The sequence below is a fragment of the Centruroides sculpturatus genome, unplaced genomic scaffold (assembly GCF_000671375.1).
Source record: "Centruroides sculpturatus isolate CEXI.00-Female unplaced genomic scaffold, Cexi_2.0 scaffold11, whole genome shotgun sequence".
In the NCBI taxonomy this organism is placed as follows: domain Eukaryota; kingdom Metazoa; phylum Arthropoda; class Arachnida; order Scorpiones; family Buthidae; genus Centruroides; species Centruroides sculpturatus.
In genome coordinates this window covers 1,522,344-1,545,194 of record NW_019384501.1, presented here as the reverse complement: position 1 = coordinate 1,545,194, position 22,851 = coordinate 1,522,344, and the positions used below count along the sequence as shown (strand labels likewise).

Genomic DNA, 22,851 nt, shown 5'->3' with positions numbered 1-22,851 from the left:
ATGGTCAGATGATTGGATGAATTAATATTTCTACATAAATATGTTTGTAGCTAGATGTCATCTTCCTACGATGCTACAATGTTTCACAATTTTATAGTCCTTCAGTTGGCTACAATGTTTGCGGATTCATTGATTCCTCATACCAGCACGACTCGAAACAGAAAATTCGTCCACTAGTCGGTCGCGGAAAATTATCCGCGCGATTTTGAACTATTGTAAAGCGACTATAAAAATGCGCGACGCAAAATATGCATCAGCAATTTTTCCGCATCGCAATTGTGATTAGTAAATTAAAATCTTTACGTCCCGCGGGTAATTATGTTTTTTCATACCCACAGAAAAGAAATTTTCATCTTTATCGTTATAAAGAACACTCACACTGCAAATGCATGGCATCAAGCGATCGGCCAGGCATACGGCGTTGAAGGTTGGGATCCGACATATTTCGGGTCAACCTATACATGAAAATTCTGACTTGACGTGAATTTAGTTTTCGACTTTTACCTTCAAGATCAATATTCCGTCGTTTACATTCTGGTTGATGTTTATCACTTTTGTATTGAATCATAATGGAATAGTCGTAAATTGATAACATCAAAATATTGAAAGTTTTATGAACTTATTAAGTTTACAAGAGTGAAAGAAACTAATAAGCTTTAATAAAGAACAAACAAAACTGCTAAGATTATATAATAAAATATTCAATATAAAGATTTAATTTCTTTTTTAGCCAGTAGGGGTACTATCTCGACTATACATATCGGTATCGCGATTGCGCATCGAGACAACCTCCTCCACCTCCAACCGGCTGTTGTAGGTTCAATTTTTCAATCCGGTAAATTTAATAATTGTTAGACATGAATCGTTCGTTTTAAATATGAAATAATATATATAAAAGAATAATAATATTGTTTGTATGATTAGTTTTTACAAACAGAGATAAAACGAAATATTTTCTTGTATAATATTTGTCCTTAGTAGTAATTGGGAAAGGACGTGGAAGCCATATTGGTTTTTAGCGGATAGTACTTGAATAATTTAGTTTTAGATCGAATAGTTTGAAATAAAATCTTATTTTCTTTCATTTTTGAGATTCTGTAATTATTCAAGTAACTTAATAAACGTTTTGCAATAACATCATTAAACATTGCAGATTTTGCTTTGCTCCAAGGGAAAGACTGAAGATGTTCACCTGTGCAAAAATTGTTTCTCCTCTCTCGAGAAGCTTGGTAAGTTAAATAGGTGAAGTTTAATAAGTTGTCTTATTTAATAAAATTCATAATTTTATTAAATAAGACAAAATGTTTTAATAGTTACGTTTTATTTAAGCTATGCATATATTTAAAATGAAAAATTATGATGAAGAATATCCAAAATAAAACATTTTTGGAGTTAGAAAAGGCATAATAGGTTGTTGCTATGATATTCTAAAAATTGGATTTAATGTGTGTAATTGTGTCTTTACTTTTTATTGTAACAGGAAAGCAAATTATTTCTCTTCAGTTTAAATCTGCCAAAGAGTTCTCTAATGTCTAGGCCAAGATTAAACGTTTGCATGATTACAAGAATTATGGAGACTTTTGTTTTTGATTTAGTCATAATCCAAAGTCTACAAAGAAAGTTGTAAATCATTGAAATTAGTGCCAATGCTCTAAATGCTCACAATTTTAGATTGTTTTTAAAATGTATGAGAATGTTATTTATAGATTTATCCTTCTAAATTGATTTTTTATGAATAAAACAAAACTTACAGAAGAGATTGTTCGTAATAAATGATACAGTAAAAAATATAGAATTTGTTCATAATTTTTCAGTAATGACTGTAATAGTTAAAGAACATTGTTCTTAATTTAGAGAATGTGCAGATGGTTGCCTAAAGACAAGTTTGAAAATGATACAGTAGGTTTGAGACAATTACATGTTGTTCAAATTTTACTGACAAAAGTTTATCATCTGCTTAATAAAAAAAATTTTTAATGAAATTGATTCAAAAAGATGAATCCTTCAAAAGTTTTTAATATTAAAACATGAGTTTGCTAAATAGGATTTAAACCAGGGGTGTCCAACCCGTGGGCCGCATGCGGCCCAAGGAAAGTTCCAATGCGGCCCAATAAACGTGTAAACAAAACTGACAAATGTTTTAATTTTTTTATTATTTATTCATTTCAACGGCATAAACTCAAAAAAAAGTTTCACAAAGCCGTAAACCTTTATTCATATTTTACTTTTGAGTGGAAAGAAAATATTTTCAAATATTTGGAGATGTGTGAATGCGGAAGGATTACTAAATAAAGCTGGAGTTGTGACTCAAAGGATTATAGACCCAAATTTGGGAAAAGGAGGGAAAGATGAGAAAGGACAAAAGATGTGGTAGTGAGAAATGTTAAATAGACCTTCTGTTAAGCAAATAGGGACCCGTAATTTTTCAACCTTTTTCACTTTATCTTTTGTCCTTTGCCTCTTTTTCCCCGCACTTGGGTCTATAATCCTTTGATTCACAACTCCAGCTTTATTTAGTATTTCTTCCAACGTTGCAAGATTTGGCTACATTGGGCCAAATGTGGCTACTTTTTTTTGCTTGATGTAAAAAATATCATTTGGTGCTTTGGCTACTTTTTCAGTTACATATTATTTATAATTACATTAATTGAATAAAAATGCACTTTAATGGTGTTTCGTCGCTTTTTATTAATTAGAGACCGAAATAAAATAAATATTTGTGTTTTTCAAATGAATTTTCTTTAGTCTCTTTTATAATAAATGAATTTATCTATTTCTAAGTAAAAGTTGAAAGTGTCTGTAGAAGTAATTTTTTAAAATATCCTTTTTTCTTGATAAAGTTTTAATACTTATTATTATAATCTAGACATGTTAGTTTTTAAATATACATGTATATTGGGCCACAAGTATATATTATGTATACTTGTGGCCCAAAACTCCTTGACTTCTTCCAATGTGGCCCAGGGAAACAAAAAGGTTTGGACACCCCTGATTTAAACCTTATCAAATGATTGATTATAATGTACCGGCAAATTGATTTTAATAATAGCATTCAATATACTTTTTTTAAGTAAGTCATAAAATGGTGGTGGTGATTTTAATATTTCGGTGAATTTTTACCCTTACTCCCTGTCTGTGAGCAGTGCTGCTCACTGACAGGGAGTAAGGGTTGAGTTATAAACTCCGTAACATAACTGTATCTGTATAGTATGGTTATAAATTCCATATTGTATCTGTATGGCCGTACCATATTCCATAAGAAAAGTTTGGATCAATCAAACTTTTATGGTAAGGATATGGGGAATTGATCAACTGCGCATGTGCTAAGTCTCCATCACTCGATATACAATCAGAAGTTATGCCGGAAGCAACCAATGAAACTTTGACAAATTGGTTGAAATGTAACTTTTGACCAACAATGCTGCTTCTGAATAATATAAAATTTTAAGATAAGAGTTATAAAAAAAATAGGTCATAAAAAAAAGGTCATAAAAAAATAGAAAAATGATAAAATGAATAAATATAGTATTAGATCTGGCAACATCAGTCAATGATTTTGTGCATGCTCACAATGGACTGCTGTGTAAACCGTAAAAAGTTTGTTCCTTTACAGATATGTAAAAGGCCTTACAGTAGTTTATAACTATTGCTGTAGATATCCACTGTAGCAAATATTTACTGATACGGTTACGTTAGAGTTTAGGAGAGAAAAAACAAGTGGGTGATAGGGGGGCACTGGAGGCACAGTACTGAACAGTAACCATAGGCAAGGATTAGGGTCACTGACATTTTCCTTTGTTAAGACTGGGTAAGAGAAACATTGTATTTCATAGTTTCCATGTGTGGATAACAATATAGATTAAGGATAGTGTAAGGTTCATAGAAAAGTTTCTAAGAATATTTCAAAGTTTCTCTCACAAGGGAAAATGGGTTAGGGGTGTTGGGTATGAGTTATGGAATCAAGGGGGTGGTGGCTCAAGTTTCTGAATCATTGGTTTAGTACTACATATTAGATATTAATGTACTTAAATGCTCATTTAACATAAATAAAACTTAATATCTGAATGCTTTTTCTTCAAAGTTTTGTTTTTCTGAAAAATAGTTTAATTAAAAAAGAGCTATAAACAAACACTTTGTGAAAAATCCTCCAAAATAAATTCAAAATTTAAATGTAAATCTTACAAATATTTTTATTTTCCTGGTTATAATAGTGTGGTGTTTTGTCAAAAAATAACCTCTGAAGATTTTTACATTTTTGGACTTGGGCCCATGAAATGGGAAAAAATGGATTTTTTTTTTTTTTCTGTATGTATAGATGTTAGTGTATGGAGGGACAATTTTGTTTATCCAATTTGAAGTTTCCTGTCTTTTGAAAATTTCTGAAGTTTTATAGGAGGATTTCTTAGGGGATTGATGCTATTAAATTTTGGTGGTTAATGGTCAAGGTGGTGGAGAGATCAAGGGTTGTGTCATATCTTGAGTGGGGTTGGATTTCATAAAGATTTTACTTATTAGTATTTACAATTTTTATAAAAATTATAAATACTAATAACAAGTAAAATATTACTAATACTCTACCCTCAAAATTCAAATGCAAGTCTTGTATACTTTAGCTCTTATATATTTTGTTTTTAATGAAAAATATAGATATTGAGTAAAGTAATAATCTAATGAATTTAAATTTAAAAATATGGTCTCAAAATACAGCTTTTCTTAGGGCTTGGTTATTAACTTTGTGCCATTTCTGTATAATGTGGTTATAAACTCCATATCATATCTGTATGGCCATACCATATTCTGTATGAAAAGTTTGGTTCCATCAAACTTTTACAGTACAGATATGGAGAGTTAGCAAACTATGCATGCACCAAACTGCCATTAATTTATACAATTGGAAGCTAGAAGCAGCTGACAAAAAATAACAGATTGGGTTATAGGTTGTGGATGAATAACAGAATTTTAATAAAACATTATTATTAATTTTATTAATTCAGCAATTATAAAAATATATAACTGTTAATTAGAAAAAAAAATGACTAATTAAAACATTTGAGAAGCAAAACGTGCATAAGAAGTCAGATGCTATCTTATTTTGTCAATGTGCCATACTGTAAGGGATAGGGAATTTGTACAAAATTGGTCAGGGAAAGTCATGGAAATTAAAACAAAAATTTGAGTAGGAACCCTGTACATAAGGGAAGGTATTGAAATTGTGTCAAATTTGATACTCAGTTTTTTTATCTTTAAGTTTGAGACCCCTGAACCCACAAAAGTAAAATAAATGAAAAAATGGCAAAAAGATGCTGTGTGTGTGTCTATTTCAGTTATCTCAGGACAGGGTGAAAATACAGATGAAATTTGGCAAAGTAGCTTATATATAAGGGGCATTGATACTACAGTATTAAATTTTGGTTGTGAAAGGTCAAGGGGATAGAGAGAGAGGATGGTCATGTGTCATATCTCACGAGGAGTTAGACTTAATGATTTTACTTGTTAGCATTTATGGTGTTTTATAAAACTCATTTCTACCCTCAAAATTAAGTCTCTTGCTATTTTGTAATAATTAAAAATATATAAAGTTGTTAAAATCACACAACAGATGGTGCCACGTACAATTTTAGTTACTACTTTTGATTAATAATTCAAATGTTGTTTTTAAAATAAAATCTCATAAAAACCAGAAAAGTTACCCAACTCGTTGCTAGATTTTTTTTCATAGAGTGCAAAGCAAAATAACTGAATTTTATGAGCACACTGTAAGGTGGTCTTTGCAACTGGACTAAACAATGAGTTACACTTAATTTGTTTATTTACTAGTGGTAACTGTATTTTTGGCATGGTTTTAAACTCTTGAATTTCATTTAACTTTCTAATACATCAGGTTGAATATAAATCTTACTTGTAAACAATTAACCAGAGCAACATTCATTTTTAAAACGAAAACGTTTTTGAGTGAATGCCTGAACGTCAAACGTTTTCGACATTCAGGCATTCACTCAAAACCATTGCAAGTAAGAAGATTTATACTCTTGTATTTCTTGCATGTTTAAATTATTTTTATGAAATTTTCACTATCCATATTCCATTTCATATGTAAACAACTTTCTAAAAAAATTTTTGAATGTTACAAAATTTAATGTATATTATATGACAGAAAAGCCAGGGATCACAATATTTTTTCTTTCTTACTCTCCATCTGATTCACCATGACTGACAGTTTCTTCATTCAGTATATTATTTAGGTATTATATGCATTTTCAGATAGATAGATATAGATAGATACACACATACTTGAGTATCTTACAATCTAGGAGCAGCCAAGTTCAGTATCTTGTTATTCTGCTGTATGTGAAAGCTGGTTTCCATTGACCCAGCCATAAACTAGCTGGCTTGAATCTCACATTTACAATGCTCCTTATTATAATGTAACATTTTATATTTAGAAATATGAATATTTTTCTTTATACTGAAGTGCAGTACTTTTCAATACAAAAAAAAATTTAGAAATGTCTCAAAAGCTTTGAAATTAGCATGTGAGTTTACATCAAAGTTTAGGTCTCTGTTGTAAGGTTGTAATTAAATGTTGCTTGAAAACTTCTATTAAATTACAGAATGACTAATTTTCTGAGGATTTTTGACAAGACTATGTCTTGTTTATAAAATCGTACTGCCTTATGTTCTTATCAGAATAGAGGTATGAAAGAGTACATATAGAGAGTTGATATTTGGTACAGAGTATTAGGTGCCCATAAAAAAATCCTTACTTAGGTAGTCGGGACCGAGAATTGAGTCAAAATAAAATCCAAAATGGCGACCCTCTTCTACAAACAGCCACCTCACCGCATTGAAGTCAGGGAAGGGAGAGTACCATCCACAGTCATTCTAAGAAGTGAACTCTGACCTTAATACTGAGGCCGTCTGCATGTGACCTTTGCCCTTTGACCTCACTTTGCTCCTAAACTCTAACGAGGAGAGACATCTTTTTACTACTTTTCGATTTAACAGCCATGCCAATCTTGGATTTATATTATATATCGACACTATTGTAAATATCATTCTGCCAATACAAATTAAGTAAATTATCAGTTTTTTACTAAATTTTTAACGACAGAACATTCAGTGAAAATGGCTCATGGTTGAGGCAGGCAAAGTTTTAACGATCGCGCCAAAAGCAGCGATATCAAAGAAGATATTAGAATGAGAACGAGACCTGCCTTGAGCATCAAAGTGATTTTGTCTCTGAGATATAGTCTTGTCCCAAATACGGTTTTGCCATTTTACTTGTTTATATGATTGTTACTGTCTGTGAATGAATGGCCACATAAGCAATTCAATATGGGTTGATGTCTTGGACATTGAACTTTTTTATTTGTCTTTGATCCCACAGCTACAAGACCAGAGTGGTGGTGGATTATTGAAAGTTTTAATATTTTTGCAAAATTTGATAAGTTATATGCAATCTGAGTATTGCTGATATTGCTTTAAATTTTGTATCCATGCACACTGTATGCTTCAGATTTGTTTGGCTGCTCTTTAGGACAGATTGAAATGTTAGTGTATGACTATAATGTGTTAACATATAGTCATAATAGATAGGACATTGAAATCGGTGTCAATTTGTGCAGAGCGACAATCTACAATAATACTTAGCAATAATAATTACTAAAATAGAATTTGTAAAGTTATAAGCAGATAGCTGTGCCAGTCAAAGAAATTGCAAAGGAAATACAAACAGAAATGTAAGAAATATATATCATTGGAAAGAAAAATTGAAAAGGAATAATCAGAGAAGCCCAAAATGACTAATGCTGAATGCTGTAGATTGTATAGAAAGCACATAAGAAACTGAGTGTGTCAACTCTGACACAAATATTTGGAATGCGCCATCACTCGAACTGATAGATATTGACTTGGAATGTGATAAGCAGCAAGACTTCATTCGTTTACACCTTATTTTTCTAATAATACAAAGACTGATTTGTGCCTTAAACAATTGCGATTGTGTCCAGTACACAACCTTCCCAAGTTTTTTGACCTGCACATCTGGTTAATTCTTCATCTTGCAGAGTGCATGATATCTTCTGTTTAAATTATTTTGAATTTTCTGTCTCCTTGCTTTAAGAAAATTCAATTTTTACAACACAATGCAAACCTTTTTATTTAAATTAAATTATGAAATTATTTAAGGTTGTAGAAATGACATAGCTACTTACATAATCGATTTTACACGAAGATTTTGTAAGTGAATAAAGTGTATTTAATAAAGAAATTTATATAATTGTGTACAAAACGAGCTTAAGTAGGCTTGGCCAAATATTACTTAATGGAAAGGAGAAATGCAAAGATGTTAATAAGTGAATAATGTCAGAATCAAAGAATTACCTGTATGAACCCTGCATGCATTAAAAAAACCTTTATGAACTTAAAAAAATTCCTCCCATTACAAATTCAGAAGCCAATATTGAGTAAAGTTATATACTCATGCCATATTTTCATTATTAGTCAAAATCAAGTTTTTCAGAATTGCATTTCCTTCTACAGATATTAAAAATGAGTACGCTAAGCATCCCTGTGTTTTTGGCTGTTTTCTAAGAAAATCCCTAAAATTCCTTTGCAGGTGAAAACACACTATACCGAGGGATTAATCTCTCCAGCTGACAACACTGCTGCCACTTCTAAATGTAAATTAATATATAGTTAAATTATGTTAATGTGGTATTTGGTATGCCAGCAAACCTGATAAGCCAACATGTTCAGCTTGCCTTTGATGGAAGTTTCATGCATTGGGTATTTGTCTGTATTTATATGTAACTAGGTAGCCAGTTAATTGAATTTAAAATTTTAAAAACTGATCTTTATATCAAAACAAAAGCCGAAGCTAAAATAAAATCTTAATTAATGTAAATTAAAATTGAAATCAAATCAGTTTAAATGTATTATTTGGGAAGGTACGGATAAAGTACTTGTTGGCCTTGATTGATTTGATTAGGCCAATATTTCATGCAGGCAGTTAGAGTTGAGTCTCCATTTATAGCATTTCTTTGTAAAGTTTGTAAAGGGTTGGTTTTGGTGGTGATGGAACATTTTGCTTTTAATTACTATGTGAAATATATGTGATATAGATAAGAGTATTCAAAGCACAAAGTAAGATTTTAGTTAATTAATAGTGTTCTTGTTTCAAATCAACCAAGGGTAGGTATAATCTGGAAAAATTGAAGTGGTGTGTTAAACAATTGTAAAAGATGGATTTGTATAGTTTTACATGCAAAGATATGTAAAATATGTCCTGGGAATCAAAAAAATCAGAAAAAATTCCATCATCTGATCAGTCGTCATATTTGTTAAATTAACATCATTGTAACAATATTGCTTCTTATTCATCCACAGGAAAGTTTCTCATTATTTATGAAATCATTAATAAAATATTAATTTACATATACTATTTAATACCTGTTTATTTTGGATTTATTAATTTAGTTTTAAATCCATATTTTCACATCTCAAAGCATTAAAAAAAATAGTCTCATCATGTGCATAAAAGTTTCGTTTTCTGCTGCAATTGTTTAATTTTGTTCATAATAATAATTGTTAATTTTATTACAAATTACTATAATAGTTACATTACAAAAATGGAAAATTTATATAGATATAAAATTTTGAAATAAAGTTAAACTATTGAATTGTAAATATATTTTGTGTAGATTTAAATAGTACATATTTAATGTTAATTTTTGATAATTATATATATTTCAATAATCAAATAAAATTGGAAAATATGCTAAAAAATAATTTTCTAAGTACAGGTAACCCCCGTATAACATGGCACTTCTATAGCACGGATTCACTCTTAACACGGTTCGAGAATTGGTACCATCCCCCGTATAACACGGTACTTTTATAGCACGGATTCACTCTGACACGGTTTGAGAATTGGGTAAAACCCTCGTACAACAGGAAATGTAATAAATTTTTACATACTTAAGTAATAATAGTTCACGAAAATTATTATTTTCGTGAACTATTAGTACTTAAGTATGTAAATTTTCTCTTCTCGCCTTCTGTCGATACACGTGGTCCTTCTCGAAACTTGTTTCAATGTTGCCAGATCGCGACGCTTCTGCTTCTGATGTTGCCGAATGTTTTTCCCTTATTCCATACTTGCTTTATTCTTCATAAGTGCTTAGCACCATATAAGGAAATTTATAAAGACCTTTTAACTAGAAGCAAGCAATCTAAAATTACATACATTTTGCAAAAGGTAAAGCATGGATCTGAAGATAATGCAGAAAAATGCTCAGAGGATAAGGATAACTTGCCAAAAAGAAAACGCTCTCGGTTAATTAATAGTGTTTTTAGTGATGACGAAGAAAACATTGTTTAATTTATATTAATATGTATCACTTAAAAAAATTTTAATGAAGATATTTATCTTAATTATGAAAATATACTAGCATGATTTTTAATTTTTGGAACCTAACCCTCCTTTTCATATTAGTTCTTTGTTTCGTATAACACGGCAATTTTTTGGAACATAACTACCATGTTATACGGGGGTTACCTGTATTGCTATATTTTATGGTAATCTTTATTCTTCTGTTCTATTTAACATGTGCAGAGAAGTGACTGAGCACATGGTCAACATGTGCTTACTCGCTTCCGATTGTGATTGACAAATAAAAATCTATAGCAGAATGATACTGACAAACTGTTGGTTTACAACAGGTTCCAAGTTAGAGTATAGATGATGGATATAATGGTTTGAATTCACTCAATATGACACCACCAAAGTGCAAATTCCGAACTGATTGGTTAAAACGAGAGGATGCAGATTGTATAGTAGGATTATGGGCACAACTGTACATTCAGACACTGACATATTTTGCAAATTATGAAATTGCATAATACAGGCGAGAGAAGGTTTTCCAGCACTTTTTGATCGTGGAGGTACTGCAAAGCACAGACAAAAATTTACCTGTGCTTTTATGGTCCAAGGCAGTTACACCTGACATTGGTTGTATCACGTGATAGTTTCCCAGGCCTGTCAAAAAATGATGAAATTCCAAGTAATACTGACAATGTGACTGGAGAAGGATCGGCAACTGTGAGTTTATATAATCCAAGAGATGCTGCATACCACACAGAACTTGTATGGGTCTTGAAAACAATATGTAGTAATTTCTCATTTGCATTTGCATGGTTCCAACACTACAAGCAATGCTTCCATAAACTAAACTTCCTGAAGGAGTATCAATGAGTGAGAAGAAATTGTGCTATTTAATAACTGAAGCATTGACTACCTATTTCCAAAAAAAAAAAAAATGCTAGAAGCGGCCCACTTTTCATTCTTTGCTGGTTTCATTATAACTAATTGTAATGTGGAAAGTAAGAAAGTTACAAATAATGATTAGGTTTTGGTCTGAGCAAAAAGAACAAGTTGTCTGCAGACACTTAAATACATGTTTTTTTGGGCAGGCAGATACAGAAACATTGCATACAGTGACAGATTGGCATCATCGATAGCTTTGATTATGTCAATCTCTCACTGCACAAACTTTTGATGATAGGATCAGATGGTTCTAATGTTAACCAAAAAGTGTTAAAGATTTTTTTAAGGAAGATGTACTGGGAATTTGCAAGAAAAGCCTTGTTGACATTGGAACGTGTACAATTCATATTATTCATAACGCATATCTAAAAGCATTAAGTGAACTGGTGAAGATGCATCAGAACTTATAGTGGTAGTTTACAGATTTTTTTGATGGATGGCCTGCTCGGTGGGAAAGTAATGAATCTGTGTAAGAAAAGCTCAAGTTCCCCAAGCATAGATTTATAAAACACTCAACAACACTGCTGACATTCATGATTCAGCATCAAGGTTAATTGAGCAGTGAGAGGGCATAACTTACTGTTACTTAAAGTACGTTCCTTCAAGTAAACAAAGCATAATGTCATGTGCTTTGTACAGAAGTATATCTTGTTTATTGAAGATTCCTTCCATGAAAGCAGAAGTACTTCAAGTCATTTCAAGTGCAGAAATTTTCACAAAATATACATAATTTTTTCATATATATATATTGTAAAGTACTAAGTTATTTTTACGCCTTTTACAACGATTAGCAACATGACTTTGTGCCGGAAATAGCTGTTACCTAACAGGTACTTTACATGGATTCACGTTAATGTGCCAGGCCTGGACTTCAAGTGTACACCGAAAGAAATAATGACAAAGTTAGTCAAAACCAGTCAAATATTTAATAATTCTAATAATGATTATGTACAAAAATTAGTAACAATCAAACAACAAATTTATTCAAAGAAAATCAGTAAGAATCAACCTAACAAAACTCAAATCAATCTATTTGCTAACTTAAATCTATTCCCCTTTGGAACTCGACAAAAAATTCAAAGACTTAACTTATGTACAACAATTCTTATGAACTAAGGTCCTAATCGTCACCTCAATATACTGGGAACCTTTTTCCTCAACTCTCAAGACTTTCTAATCTTCGACCCACAAATCGAATAACTTCAAATCGCCTTGGAACCACTTTATCGCTATCGGACATCTCTTGTCATTTGCTGCTATGAAGCTCACCTCAGTCATCTTCAATTTAGGTTCAGACTTTAAACTATGAGGTGATGTCACAATTCTGATTGAGATCACTTCCCCCATTTACATACTTATCTCTAACAGTTAACTTTTCCCTTCTGCCTGGCAGCCTATTTCCCGACAATACTCACTTAACATTTTACATTATTCTTTTATACGATTTTTCAGGATGTTTTCTTCTTTAAGGTTTAGCAAGTTCCTAATTTGTGTTTGTGGGGTTCCCCTTTCTTTCTTGGTGCAGACTTACTTTTTCTGCTCAGGAGCTCAAGTGTGCGCGAGTTTTTTCTACGGTGCTTTTTTTTTTTTCTTTGTGAGTTGGTTCTCTTTCTTCTATTTTTAAGTTTCTAAGGTGAGTGGTGAGGAAACCTTTGTCCTAACAAAACATAAGCCCCAAACAAAAATAGAATAAAAAGCAAAATAAAAAATAACTAAAAATAATTCTCAGACTTGGTTCCTTACAATATTACAAACTTCAAATAGAAGAACCTATAATACATCTCTTGTACAGCAAACTGTGGGACTTGCTTCTGAAGCTAGTTACTGGAATTTACTAGTAGTAGTTTTTTGAAGTTTCTGTTTCAGTCTGCTATTCCTGATAGTAATGTATTAAATCCAAAGAAATTATTTGACAAGACAAATCTTTTGCCATTAGAGGAAATTATTTGCAGTGCTGAGGTTGCCAATGAGTTGAGTAAATTATCTGAAAAAAATCAATTGCATTTTTACAGTTTCTTACAGAAACACAATGTTGTGGCTTCCACATATATGATAGAAAAAGCTCCAATTCAATGCAAACTGTTGAAATCATTGACATGTCTTCAGCCAAGTAATATTTAGTGAAAAAAGTACTTATAAGGACATTGTAAGCATTGCAAGAACTCTTCCGTGTGACATGGCTGATGATACTTTGCAAGACGAGTGGCAGCTACTTCAATTTGAGCAAGTTGAGAGTGATTGGACAGACTCAACAGATGAGAGAATCAATTATTATTGGAGTCAGTATTTTAAATTGGTTGGCTTCCTTGGGAATGCAAGATATCCCAGTGTAACCAAATTGGTGAATCAGCAGTGATCCCCTCTCATGGCAATGCTGATGTGGAGTGGGGATTTTCAATTTCACGCTGGGCACTTCCTCTTGATAGAGCATCAATATCAGAAAGAATGCTTAATTTACTTTTGATTGTTAAGGAGGGAGTAAACATGTATGATCAAAGTCCACACCTTGTACCTATAACGAAGGATCTACTGAAATTAGCTGCCTCAGTGTGCACAAATTATTGAGAACAAGTGGAAAATGAAAAAAGTTAAAAGAACAAGATAAACAGAAAAAAAGAGCAGAAGAGGAAGCACAGGAACATTTTGAAGAACATCAAAAGAAAGCTGTTGTGACAAGGAAAAGATTATGGCACTGCAGCAGAGTTTAAAACAGAAAAAAGTAGAAGAAAGTGACAAATACAGGCCAGGTTTTGTTAGAAGTTAACAAATAAAAAACTGGAGAAGGCCATTAATAGCAAGAACATGAATTGAAATACGGGCAGCACATCATGCTTATAAGTGTTAAGTGTTTAAAAGCAAGAGGAAGCAAAAAAAGAAGCTGAAAACATCCAGAAAAATCTTAATAAAAGAACATCTTTCATGACTGATTTACACAAGAAGCCAGTCTTGTTAAGTATTCATGGTTTACTGGAAATATTACAGTATATACAGAAAGTTTTAAAATGTGTTTAAAAAGAAAAAACTTTTACTGCTATTTTGCTGAGTTTTCCTTTGATATTTTCACTTTGTCACTATTGCAGTCACTTTCTGTATTTTAAGAGTGCCATTTTCCCTTTGAAAAAGTGAGTGAGGCCTGCAACTGGATTCCATTTTAAATAAACACTTCCATACTTTATTTCTCCAGCAACTTTTAATGTCAATGTTTGTGATTGAAGATGAACAATATATTAATATATCAAAGCATTAACATCTGACATTAAATATTGGAGAAATATTTGGAATTGTTTGATTTTAAATATGTAACGGAATTTATTTTTTATTCTATTAGAATTGTTCTTTTCTATTTGGTGACTTAAACTATTTTTTCTCTTACAAATTTTTAATAAACACAATATTCAATTTTTTTTTCTAGGTTGCCAGTAGTTCTCGCAATTTTGTCAGACCACTTAGTTCATTCATAGTAAACAAGCCAAGGGAGGAGGTAAGTAGTCAGTTTTAAAGTTAATCCATTAAAATGACGTGTTTTAAATGGTGTGATGTATGGAATTCATTGCAGCTTTAACCCCTTCATTCCCGATCATTAATTAAATTGATATAAGATTAATATTAAAATACATTAAAAATACTTAAAACTGAAAAAAACGAAAGAAATGCGTTAATTTTGAAGAAAAACCTTCAAATTTTATTTTCCTTTGTTTCGCCTTTCTGTGAAATTTAACACTGATGAGTCATTGTTTACACAGCTGGAGTTGGATTTCCTGGGACATTCTCATAGACGTCTCGGGAGGACAAGGGTTTAAAGTAGGGTGAATATAAGCGACACGGAAATTTTTAAATATTTTTAAAAAATTCAAACTTTTATTGCGATTTCCGACCCCCCTAATTAATTAATTTTATAATAAAAAAAAATATATTAATTTAAAAAATTAAAAAAACCATTGGAGGTCGTTTTTGACATCAGAAACAAACTTTAAATAACTTTACTGAATGAAAATCCGTGCGCTACAACTTAGGAACCATGAAATAAAATTGATAAAAAAACTCCTATTAAAAAACAATTAAGCCTTAATCGAGCCTTCACATAGGCTCATTAAAATCGCGATAAAATTTTTTTGCGCGGGAAAAAAATTTTGAAAAAATTTGGGGACCTAAAAAACATTCCAAAAATTAAAAAAAAAATTTCAAAAATGGCCTTAAGGACCACATTTTTCGTAACGCTATGTAGGCTTGACGTATATATACGTCAATGGAGACTGAGGGGTTAACTGTGATCAAAGCATAGAGGGGTGATAGATCCTATCTGCACTCTGGATAGGGAACTCTTTTCAGTATATTTAATACTTGTGTATTTTTTCCTTTAGCATATATGGAAAGGAAAGTTAATTTTTGGGTGTAAATATTTAATCTAGAAATTTACCTTATCCTATTCTGGATAAGAGGTTAGGGTGCTGTGGGACACTAGAATGTTGTAATGACTTCTGGGGTCTGCAAAATATAGTGCTGAGCAATATCATGACTAGTAAAAGTGCAATAGCTCTACACTGATAAAGAAATAAGTGTCAAAAGAAAAAGAAATTATCAAGTTGAGGTGCCACTGTTAGAAAAAGAATGAAAAACACTACGTTAGATTATACAGCACCAAAGTAAAATCTGGATGGACTGTTCATTCAACAATTATTGTATACAAATAATAAATTTGCAATGTTTATAATTAAATTCATCTTTTCTATAATAATCTGAATTATTAATCAAATATTTTCATGTAAATCTCAATGTGTTAGTCTTAAATAAGAATTAGCTTTTAAAATTATTTTGCATATTTAAGTGAAAATAAGTGCATCAAAATGTTGGATTCATTGTTAGAATGTTAAATTGTCAGATTCATTTCCATTTCTTCTTTTTGTGTTTTATCTATTTACCTCACTTCATAGCATAATCCCAAATCACTTCATAGCAATGGCATAATCCCAAATCATTTTGGTGTTGTGGTGTAGTATTTTTCATAATTTAAGATTTGTTGACATTTCCACATAGTTAAAGGCTTGTGTTTCAAAAAAACTGTCAAAATCAAAGCTTGGTATATAGATGGTACTCCATACGTGAAATTGCACATAAGTTGAGTAGAAGTATGGTTGTCGTCATTTTGTTTTTGCAGATGAGAATAAGTATGGAAAGAACACCGGGAACAAATTTTTAGCCAATGCAAAGAGAGAGAGATGTGTTTTGTTGTGCCAGCAAGTTTCAGCTCTGCATTTAAAATGTTGAAAGAATGTGTTATAAATGGTTATCTTCAAACCATCCTCCCTAACTCAAAACCCTATTTGACTGACTAACACAAGTTGTGAGATTGGAATTTGCAAGAATAGTGATCTGGATTGTAAAGTAAAAGAATCATCTTTCTAGATGAAAAATGGTTTAATTTTGATGGTCCTGACAGACTCAAGTGTTAGCTAATGGCATAAATTTGAGAAAAGATGAGATGATATCAAAATAGAAAATGTGTTGGGATTACTAATGATTCTGTTAACTGTTTGCTGGAACAGGAAATGCAATGTTTTCTGTTCTGGAAAAATGAAGTCAAGATTAAAAACTTGTGTAGGAGTCTCCAAAAGTCAAATTTTTGAAGTCACAACAAAGAACAGGGATAGTACTCATTAATTTACAGTCTGATTTTAAATAATTTAAAAGATTTCAATAAATATGTATAGATTGTGCTCATATCATTTTGATAATCCATTTTCACTTATCTGTACAAAATAATTGAAAATAATTCTTGAGCATCTATTTATTAATACTATATTACAAGAATATGGTTAGCTCTGATAAATTCTTCATTATGCTTAACTTTTAAACTAAGGTGAGAATCTTGTAATGTTCATTAACATTTTGATGTGTGGTGTAGTGTTTTACATTTTAATACAGTAGCGCGTTTATCCGAAAGAATTCCAGTTGGCAAATTTAAATTTTCACTAGTGCTCTGTGGCGCTGCAATCTTTGGCTATATCTTGGGCTATTCTGATTTTTTTTTGTTGTGTGTGTTTTAGCTGGAAGCACTGGCACTTTTGTGTGGTGTTTTTCTGAGGACTGTGTGTGGTGCTGTAGTTTTTTATGAAGAGATGGTGTCTTTATTTTTAATGCTTCATTAATAATTTATATTTAATAGATGAAAAAAAGAGAAAAATGTGAATAAAGATATTTTAAAAACTTTAGGTTACAGTGGATTCCTATAGTGTAGTGATATGTTCTTAACTATAGGAAATTGCGGTATACAGATTCATGTTATAGGAGAGTTCAATGTATAACGTTACAATATTTGTTACTGTATAAAACCTTTCTGTAAACATGATTGTTTAGATATGATACTGTGACTATAGTGCCATCTGGTAACAGTATTTAAAATTAGTTATTCCAAATTTATAGCATTAAATCAAAGCCATAATAATAAATTTAGGATAGAATTTAAGATATTTGCAATTGTATACTGTTGTCCTCAGGACAGTGAAAAACCTAAAAAATGTTAAAATGCTTGTTTTTTATGGATAACTTTATTAACAAGCAGAAATAAAGTATATTACTGATTTAATTGCATTTTATATACTTAAAAAATGAAAAAAATAATTTGACTTATTTAAGCAAAATGAAAAACTGATGCATAAAAAAAAAATTATATAAATTTCCATGGTTCTAACGTTCTGTGTGGAATGTAACAAATCGTCTTTTTTCCTAAGCATAAGTGTACAATGCACTTCTGGCATACTACCATTGCAGTTAGAGTTCACAATGACCTCTTTCTGAAATAATGAGTCAGTGACCAACTTGATCTGTTTGCAAGTGTTTTTGTAGAATGGTTTTGAAGCATTTTTGTCGTCTTTTTTGGAATCCCTGTAAACATTTGATGCCTTCCTCTTTTTCTCCAAGGTTTTTTTCTTTTGCACAAGCTTTCTGCAACAGTTATTTTAAAAGTAAATAGATTTTTCTGTGAAATGCTGAATAATTATCAGTCTCTCTTATAGAGAAGCCAGGAGTTTACATGATTGCCTAAACAGCGAAAAAATTCATTGCCAGTTATTAGCCCTATTGGTTTTTTGCTTTAGTTGTAAAATTATTGTTACATTTTTTTAGAAATAATTCTTCATGGAATATGAGCAATGTTTTTAAATGTAATAATTGATTGACATAATTTTATTTTTCTAGGTTCCACCTAAATCTTCATTGCTTACTGGATTAAGTCTAAATGCACCTAGTCCATTATTGTCTCAGGTAAATGTAACATTTTCATATTTATTAGTTATGGCTTAATGTAATTCTTTATTTTACTTTTTATCTAATCCATATGCATTTTCTAGAGTAATTTATTGAATTGATGCTCACGCGCGCGCGCGCGCGACCTATATAATATCTTGTATCCTTCATATAAAACAGTAGTTATGTTCTGAAAAAGCAGTGTTATGTGAATCTGTACCATATGAAATAAATAAAGTTAGGTTCCAAAAATTAGTGACAAAAAAATAGTAGTATACTTTTGCTAAGAGAAATATGTTTATTAAAGCAATTGATAATTTATTTCCAACCAATAATTAACAGAAAATCACAGTTAAAAGTACTGTATTACATGTTAATTTTAGTTAAACAAGGGTGTTTTCTTTTTTTCAAATATAGAGTTTCATCATCTGACCTTTTTTATCGATCTTGTTCAGAAATATCAGCAATGTCTTCATTTTTCTTATTTTTATCATAAAAATTTTTTATGGATGATAAAGTAAAAGTCTTATTAATTGAAAATTTGTTCTAAGGGCTCTTGTTTTTCAGTTGCGTATCAAGCAATTTTTTCCAGAATTTATATTCAAATACCAAATTGTTTGATTTGGGAACAGTTCAAGTACCAAAATACCGGCGTATTTTGTTTGTCAATTTTCAAATAATTACGTACCTGTGGTTAAAAAAAAAGTTAATCACACTTACCTAAAAATGTTTAAATAAACTTTTCTAAATACAAAGATTAATCTATAAAACCAAAACACGATGACAGTCTGAATGGCTAATGTCTGAAAGCAATGTTGTGAATACCTGATAGGAAAGCTGGGACAGTACAATTTTATTTTCTTCCATCAGTTTTCAATGCACAAAACAAATTGAAAATTCCAATATTTTACAATCTATGGGCAAATTTGAGACAACACGTATGCTTACTTGAATAAAAAAAATATTGAATAATGAAGTTTGCACTTAAGAATTGTAAAATTTTGTATGGATGATTTCCTGATTTTTTTTTGAGCCATGTTAGAGAAAACCATATTATATGAGGGATATCTGTATAATAGTTTTATATGAAATATAGCTCCTTATTTTTCATAACAATTTTTGAAATAAAATTGTTGATGTTGAGAAGTAAAAGAAACCATGGTCATGGTTACAAATTGCACCTTACAGTGTTAGTTTGTGTAGTGGTTTATATTAATAGATTGAGTTATATTTTAATCTTAACTTCATAGGAAAAGTACATAGCAAGCAAGCAGTATAGTATGTATATCCGACATGCTATACTGCTTGCTTGCTTTTCTCCCAAAAACAATCAGTACAGTAGGGCAACAGATCTCACCTCATTCATTGCTTTTGGTTGTTATTCTCAGGTACCTTGTCAACAGGCTTCCCACATGTCACATTGTCTTAAACAAATAACCCTGTTTATTCTTGGTAATCTTGCAGGAAATGATTGGATTAGCAAGAGTCTACTGTATCATACATAACCATATTCGACCTGATATATCCTCACTTGAATATATTCTACAGTTTGAATAGTAAATACATTCAAGATGAAAATTCAGTTTAGATTTTCAGATTTTTTTCTTAACAGTTCAAGCTCCTTCATGTTGACTGTTGTATGTACTTGTTTGTGCTGTGTGCATAATTGCAAAAATAATTTTTGTCTTAAGATGTAAAAAATTTGTTTTAAAAATTGATATAAGTTAATTCTTAAATTTGTCTGAATGATAATTGTGACTAAAAAAATCAATTATCTCAACTGTTTAATTAACTGAAACTTTTGAAATTGGAATGTCATTATCTGAGAACACTAAGAGTAAAAATATGGTAATCTCAGACTGTTATAACTTTAAATCATTTCAAAGTTTAACATGTAAACTCAATTTTTTTCTTAGATTACCCGTAGTTTGCAAACTAGTTCAGTTTGTAGAGATATCGACTCTGCTGCTAAATTTATTGGAGCAGGAGCTGCTACTGTTGGTGTAGCTGGTTCGGGTATGTTTTCTTTTAATTATATAACTTTTTCTGTTTTGATTACAATTAATATGCATTTGATTTTTTTTATAGGTGCTGGAATTGGTAGCGTATTCGGAAGTTTAATAATTGGCTATGCCAGAAATCCTTCTCTTAAACAACAGCTATTCTCTTATGCCATTTTAGGATTTGCATTGTCTGAAGCTATGGGTTTGTTTTGTCTTATGATGGCTTTCTTACTGCTATTTGCTTTCTAATAGCAATTGTCATCAGTACTATAACTGGCCAATTTTCTCAACATTTTAAAGGACCAGTAGTTATATTCACTGCCACTTGGCTCATCGTGAATTAAATCAATATTTGGGGGGGAATATGTAGTGATTTAACAAGATTTACATTGGGATGTCTGCGGTTAACAGATGTCTATAATGAATCAGTGGTAGTGTTTCATTTATTGGGAAGAATTTATTTCCATAGATTAATGTTATGTAAAAATATAGAGAAATAAAATGAGATTTTTGAAAAGTGCTTTTCTGTGTTTAATAAAAACAAATTGCAAAATTATTTGGAAACTACTGGGTTAATGCACGTTTTATAGTGTGCCGTTGTTTTCAAAAACAAAAAATCAGCAACAAGTTGCTTAACTTTCCCAGCAACGTTTGAAACTGCGTGTATGGCACCAACTCTTATAATTGTAATAAGTTTTGTACTATTTTATAAAAAATATTGAGGGCCGGGATGGGTTTTATAAAAAAAAATTGTAAATGCTAATAACGAATGAAATCAAGTCCGACAGTACTGGAGATACGATTCCTCTTTAACTCTCCACACCTTCAACCTTTAATCACCAAAATTTAATAGCATTGATCCCTTAAACAAAAATCCCTGCAAGATTTCAGAAATTTCCGATGAAAAGAAAAGTTAATTAAGCTTCAAAGAGAGCAAAATGGTGCCCCCATACATACAGGAATTACCTCCGAATTTGCATTTCTCGACGTTTTAAGGTTCCGAATTAAAAATCGGGAGGCAGTTTTTTTGGACCGCCATTCCTCTTGTATATAGCAGCTGTTATATACAAGAGTTCATTCAAGAAAATTGTCATTTCAAGCACTTTCAACCGATTGGACAGGTCGGATTCCTGCTGAATAAAACTGGCTGTTTTGGTTGAAAGAACTGAAAATGTAATTTTCCTATTGCCTAACTGCTTTCCATCCAAAAAATTTTTGCGTGGAGCGGAAGAGAGTAGTTGGATGAAATATATGGGAGAACCAGCCGAGATCAAGCAGTTCGAGTTAACTAGATGTCCAACCCGCGGGTCGCATGCGGCCCTTTTAATTAAAACAGTTATATTGATTTTTTTATGAAATTTCACGTGTATAATTAAATCCATTAATATGATGTATAACACCTTATCACGTACTGCACACTCAGAAATTAAAACAGTATTGAATACTTTTTAACAAATCTTTAAAATAACTACTGGTTTTTGAATAAAAATCCCAAAATAAGTACATATTATGACTAATTGTAATGAACTGTCACTTGTAAATAAAGTACTTATTTTTTTGTTTAAAAAAAATGTATTTAATTAAAAAATCAAATGGAGGGTAATATGGAATAGGTAGTTTAAACCATTGAAAAACTAATTAACTTCATAAAACAGTTATTTTTAACTATAAAAATCATATTTTTAAGATGTGCATGTCATTCCTGTTTCGAGTCTGTCTACAAAAATCACAGATATAATTCCTCTGCTCCGGTACAATCAAGGTGAGCCCACAGAGAACAGCTGAAGCATTGAATCCAAATTTTCCCTCGTTCATCTTCGGAGAATTTTCCGTTACAGAAGATACATTCAGCGTCTTCGTTTTCTGGTTCTTTAGTTGATGGCATAAAGTCCATTACAGACGATTCATCGCTGCTAACACTGGAGTCATCTCTAGTAGGTTTAGGTCTAGAAGGTCTGTCTAAGTTTAATTTCTTAACAGGTGATCTTTCAATGTTCGATTTCTTTTGTTGTTTTGAAGCTTCTGTTTCCTTCTTTTTGTCCTTTTCTTTCAGTTTATCCATTTACCCTAGTACTGTATTCCATAATACCCGACGCGCCATCTTGGAAAATTAACCTTTAAACTGATGGACAAAACATTGTCAACTAAAAAATGACTAGAGTATAACAAACTACAATTCTTTTAGTGTGCAATATGCTTAACATCAATGTTCAAGTCACATGTGTACTAGTAGGTTAAAATGTTTGAAAACTTGCCTGCAAAAACTTGAAAATCAGAAAA

At 31.2% G+C, this 22,851-nt stretch overlaps 1 protein-coding gene across 1 annotated transcript; it reads left to right on the top strand.

Moving 5' to 3' along the window:
- The first annotated feature begins 747 nt into the window (after nucleotides 1-747).
- Nucleotides 748-21,091, top strand: LOC111622078 (ATP synthase lipid-binding protein, mitochondrial-like). The gene is made up of 6 exons (XM_023364398.1): nucleotides 748-835; nucleotides 1,154-1,229; nucleotides 14,739-14,807; nucleotides 18,521-18,586; nucleotides 20,485-20,584; nucleotides 20,657-21,091. Exons 2-6 carry the CDS (start codon nucleotides 1,185-1,187, stop codon nucleotides 20,818-20,820), a joined length of 444 nt encoding a protein of 147 aa, XP_023220166.1. The 5' UTR covers nucleotides 748-835; nucleotides 1,154-1,184; the 3' UTR covers nucleotides 20,821-21,091.
- Nucleotides 21,092-22,851: the final 1,760 nt, after the last annotated feature.

Excerpts from the sequence above, each read along its gene's own strand:
- LOC111622078 (XM_023364398.1), top strand. The coding sequence starts at position 1,185 with ATGTTCACCTGTGCAAAAATTGTTTCTCCTCTCTCGAGAAGCTTG. Across the intron at positions 1,230-14,738 it reads CTCCTCTCTCGAGAAGCTTG|GTTGCCAGTAGTTCTCGCAA; the intron begins GTAAGTTAAATA and ends TTTTTTTTCTAG. Across the intron at positions 20,585-20,656 it reads TGTTGGTGTAGCTGGTTCGG|GTGCTGGAATTGGTAGCGTA; the intron begins GTATGTTTTCTT and ends TTTTTTTTATAG.